General features: G+C 33.9%; 1 protein-coding gene across 1 annotated transcript; it reads right to left on the bottom strand.

Moving 5' to 3' along the window:
* Positions 1-777: 777 nt before the first annotated feature.
* Positions 778-4,026, bottom strand: LOC143617942 (kinetochore protein SPC24 homolog). The gene is made up of 5 exons (XM_077090329.1): positions 3,844-4,026; positions 1,790-1,929; positions 1,599-1,705; positions 1,034-1,107; positions 778-939 (listed from the first exon to the last, which is right to left on the bottom strand). Exons 1-5 carry the CDS (start codon positions 4,010-4,012, stop codon positions 842-844), a joined length of 588 nt encoding a protein of 195 aa, XP_076946444.1. The 5' UTR covers positions 4,013-4,026; the 3' UTR covers positions 778-841.
* Positions 4,027-5,081: the final 1,055 nt, after the last annotated feature.

Genomic DNA, 5,081 nt, shown 5'->3' with positions numbered 1-5,081 from the left:
GAGCTAAAGCTTGCTCGGCTCAGCTCGCGCCTTGAGCAGCACTAATTCATTGGCAAAAGTTGATATAAAATGCACCAAATTCACAATCCTTTAAAACATGACATATATTTGTTTACTCAATACTTTTCCCTAGATTTAGGATCTAGTCAATCAATGTCTATATATCACATTTACAAAAAAGAAGATTGATGAAAGATCTTGTATATCAAGCTAATGATTCAGGGCATTTTTCATAATAAAAAAGGTTAAAAGACATCTACATGACAGGTTTAAACAATTCTTTTGTAGAGTCAGCATCATTACATCAACTAACTTAAAATGAATCTGAAAATTATGACTATAGATCCCAATCTTTAAAGGGGCTAATGTTGCTTTAAGCAAATTATAATCACTTCTATGCAAACACATTACACACCATCTGTTTGATCATCCAATCATAAACACACAAACCGTGAGTCACACCCGTGAACAATTAGTCAGTTCACCCACAGTCCACGAGCCGGTCCAGGCCACAACATTCTTAAACCCAATTTTCTTTTAACGGTCATACAAATATGAACATATCTAACAGGAAGCTGTCCAGTTTTAAAAGACAAATAACATGTTCGCATATTGCGAAACAAACCAGAAGCATTACTAAAGTCATCAATCAACATGACAAAAGCCTATAAGGTTACCAACAAAGCAAAGATGAATAAGCTTCGTCTCTATCACATACCCGTTGCCCGCTATTTATATTTCCTATTCAACATGAATATCATCCAATGAAGGAAAAAAGGTCATAACCTGAATAATGATAAACATAATCACAGATTGACTTAACGGAACGAGAAAGCTCAGATCAGCAGGTTATCACTTTCCAGATTGCGTTACACGTATCCACCTCCTGGGAATCGAACTCGAATTTTTCAACGGCCTTCTTCTCTTTATCAACAATATCTGTGATTGGTGGTGAATTTAAAGAATTGCAATTGCTAAACTAAAATCAAATAAGCAAAATTAAAACCAAATAAGCAAAGACAAGAAAGGATACGTCCAGATATCTTGGAGTCTCGGGTTAAGTCTGGGATGATGTTTGTTACAGAAGCATACATCGACAGCTTCATCCTGTGAAATAAATGATAGTTGAAAATGCTTGGTATTACATAGGGGCTGTAATTGTTGACACGACCTGAGCCCAAGACCAAAAAACAGGTTTTAGGTTGACAAACACAACCCGTTTGAAAATGAGACGGGTTCAGGTTGGCCCGTTTGAAAATGAGACGGGTTCAGGTTGGCCCATTAACCCGTTTATGTTTTTTTTTTTAAAAAAAGACCTTTTATAATAATATATTTGTTTTTTCCGTTTTCAAAATCTCTGAAAACACACTAGCAATCTCCAATGAATTTTCAAGATTTAAATTTTTTACAAAAAAAAAAAAAAAAATCACTCATATTACTCATGTGCTCTACCGACTCTAAACTATATCCATTTTGTTTATAACAATTTCTTTTAATATTTTTTATAAATGGGTTAAACAGATCATGTTTGGGTCGACCGAATTTATGTGTGTGCAACTTAGGGTCGAAATAATAATATGGGTAGGTTTAAGTGTTACTGTGTCTTGATTTGATCTCGTTGGAGTTTGTCGAGAAGCTGCCTTCTGTCTTCAACAAAACTTGTTTGCTCTTCAAGGTCTTTAATTTGGCTGGTGATGACTGTGCAGTAGTATATGATATGACAAATAATCAGTAATCAAATACATTATGTAATGTAACTGGGACGAATGCAGCTATATACTTATCTGAGGTCCTCTCGTAGCAACGCCTCCCTCTGAATCTCCTCCTCCAACTCGCTCTGAAGCAAATGAATGTCTGCATCTGAGGCCACTTTGGCATTTGCAGCTTCTTCTATCTTTTGCTTGCAAGTCTCTATCATGTTATGATAACCTGAGTTTCATTTGAATATCAAAGACTCAGAAAAAACATGCTTCTCTTCAGATACAACAAAACATCAAAAATAGCAAATTATAGCTGTGCCTTGGTTAAAATGGACTATCATTTTGCTACAAATAATGAAAAAGTAAATAAAATAGGACGTATGGGGTGACCATATTAGTATTGTAGTTGGCTTCCTTATGAATAGTGTATAATGATAAAAATGCTATTTGATGGTCATATTTCATATGTAGATCAGTCTTGGTTTAAAATGTGCAATGCTTCAAACGCCACCAAGCATAGTGCCATGGAAACTATATTTCATAGGCCTGTAAACAAACCGAACGTTCATTAACTGTTAGACGGGAAATTCTTTTATGTTCGCTTATTTAATAAACGAACAAACACACACACATGTGCTGTTCGATCATTTATGTTCATGAACATTCGTTTATTTGTGTTCGTTCGTTCGTTCATGTTCATCCGTTTATGTTAGTTTAACCCTTTAACTATGTAGTTTTATAGTTTTTTTTTAACATTAAATATGTTAGTAAATATAACTCATGTCATGATATGAAAACAAAACAACAAACATAAATAAATAAAAACCCATAACATTGATTGGTAATACGATATGATATCCGCACTTAACCCCTAAGTAGTAAGTTCCTAATAGATTCCACTATTCCAGCCTTTACATTGTCACTTCCTCCAATTGTGATGTATTGGACTTGTTCGTTTGTGTTTATTAAAGCAAACTTATGCTCGTTTGTGTTCGTTTACATTTGGCAAATTACGTTCATTTATGTTTGTTCAATCTGTTCTTTTAAGTTTGTTTGTGTTCGTTTACGCTCGCGAACTATTTGTTTAGGTTTTAAACAAACGAACACGAACATGCCATGGACAAAAAAAATGTATGTGTTCGTGTTCAGTTAAACTGGTATGAACGAACACCAGCATGCCCTCGTTTTTGTTCGTTCAGTTCACTTACAGGCCTAAAATTTCCTGACATTCTTCTTTATTTAAATAATATTTAGTTCCTTAATTGGTTAGAGCAGCCACAACGCGCTTCATTTTCTGAGGTTTGAATCTAAGTGGCAACAATGCAAACAAACTCAGTCCAAACTTCACCACTATGGAGAAAGTTTGTCCGGGCTCAAGTCGGTCTCCGCAAACTATCTACGGACCTCAACAGTGGACCCCTCCCTCTCACAAGCATATACATTATTAACCATATATAGTATAATAATTTATTAATGGATTTGTGAATAGGCTTGTAAACGAACCGAACGTTCAGTAAGCTGTTCGTGAACCGTGCGGCGGGAAGTTCGTTTATGTTCGTTTCTTTAATAAACAAACGAACATGAACAAAAAAATTGTGTCATGAACACATGTTTCGTTTATTCATCTAAGTTCGTGTATGTTCATTTATTTCTGTTTATTTATGTTCGTTTACATATTAATAGAAAATAATTAAATATTATCTTGAAGTGTCATCTACTTTAACAGTTTTATATTTGTCCATTTATGTTTGTTGTGTTCATTTACATTTGTTCATATATGTTCATTTACGTTTGTTCTTTGTTTAGAATTTAAACAAACGTACATAAACGAACACGAACACAAAATATGTGTTCAATTAAGTGTTCGTTCGGTTCGGTTCGTTTACAGGCCTATTTGTGAAGGTTTGGTGTTGTGAGAAAAACGGAGGTTTTCAACGAATTTTTTGAATCTGACGTGGCATGCTGAGGTGGAGGTTAGTGAGTTTTAGCCACGGTTGTTAAAACTGCACCAGTTAATCCCCAGTTAATCACTAGTCAGTACCTCACGGACCGAGTAATTGCTATTCGGTCAAAGTCACTTAGTTTATGTTTTCAGATAGAAAATTTAATAATATAATAATAATAATAATAATAAACTGAGTACCTTGAAGAGAAGTACGAAGTTTAGCATGATCAGAACGGCAACCGGAGGTGAGTCCGTTGGATTGTTGAAGGCAATTGCTCAGGTTATTCATGTCTTTTTCGTTCTTTAGAAACTCAACCAGATCATCGCTGTATGACATCAGCTTTTCAATGTCAATTTTCTCGCCCATTTTGAATTAGGGTTTGTTTCAAACAGTTTTGGGGGGGGGGGGGGGGGGGGGGGGATGATAATAGTGGAAGTATTTGGGGGATTCGTTTATGCTATTTGTATTTTAATAATTATAATATGCGATAGTTAAATCTTGATATTATAAGATTTCAGATTCGAAACTTGACATAAGGGAGTTTTTCCACAGTGGTGTTTTGAGTGAGTCATGTCTTAATCGTCAAGATGGTATGCATGTTTGACATCTTATTTTAGGAATGCTCATTCGGCTTATCGGGTATTGTGGGTAGTTTCAAATGTTATTAAAAAAAATCCTGTCTGATCAATACTTACTTTTTATATTCTGCTATTTTATTTGACGAAATCTAAAATGTTTTAAAAAAGGAAGAAAAAGGAAGACCATGAGCGTTCCTGTGTTAGGCTATAGCTAATTGGTTTAAAAGACAATCAAAAATCAATAAATTTGTCAATAAATTTGTGCTTCTTATTTATTTATATGTGGTTCAGGAAAACCATTTGTGTTTAAAGGTGATTTCTTGTTAACTCGTGGTGGGGGGAGTAACTTCACACTTCAAAAATAGAGTTTTTTTTAGTAGTTCATTATACATGTAGTTTGATTATTCTCTAATAACTTGTAATATTTGAGCTTTACAAAAATCTGAATATATAGTTCTTACTAATTTTTTTGTCAATATTATGGTGTAGGTTTTACTAGAAAATCGAACGGTATTTGAAATAAAGTGTTTTTATCAATATAAAATATTATTATCCTTGTTAGACCAAAAAATATTTTATTTTGAATACAATATGTTTGAAACGGAGGCCAAACCAAATCAAAAAAAAATTATGTTTGAATTTCACCGTTTTGAATTCGGTTCAGTTTTATGGTTTAACTAAGAAATAATAAAAATCAAGTTACACACTCGAGAATCTGAGAAACCCGAAGTGATAATAACCCTGGTATATACATGTACTAGGTTAGGTACCCGCATAACACACAGGTTAAAAATTTTAAATTTTATAAGTCTAAACTGTATAAACAGACAAATAATAATTAGGGATGATGGGCGTGT

Source organism: Bidens hawaiensis, unplaced genomic scaffold, assembly GCF_021521415.1.
Source record: "Bidens hawaiensis isolate Kalapana, Puna unplaced genomic scaffold, B.hawaiensis_p1.1 tig00060860_1, whole genome shotgun sequence".
Classification (NCBI taxonomy): Eukaryota; Viridiplantae; Streptophyta; class Magnoliopsida; order Asterales; family Asteraceae; genus Bidens; species Bidens hawaiensis.
The sequence above is the reverse complement of the archived record's forward strand: the minus strand, read 5'-3'. Positions and strand labels throughout refer to the sequence as shown.

Coding starts and splice junctions, on each gene's coding strand:
- LOC143617942 (XM_077090329.1), bottom strand. CDS start 4,012: ATGGGCGAGAAAATTGACATTGAAAAGCTGATGTCATACAGCGATGAT. Junction 1,930..3,843: donor ACTTCGTACTTCTCTTCAAG/GTACTCAGTTTA, acceptor AATGAAACTCAG/GTTATCATAACATGATAGAG. Junction 1,706..1,789: donor AGGCGTTGCTACGAGAGGAC/CTCAGATAAGTA, acceptor ATCATATACTAC/TGCACAGTCATCACCAGCCA.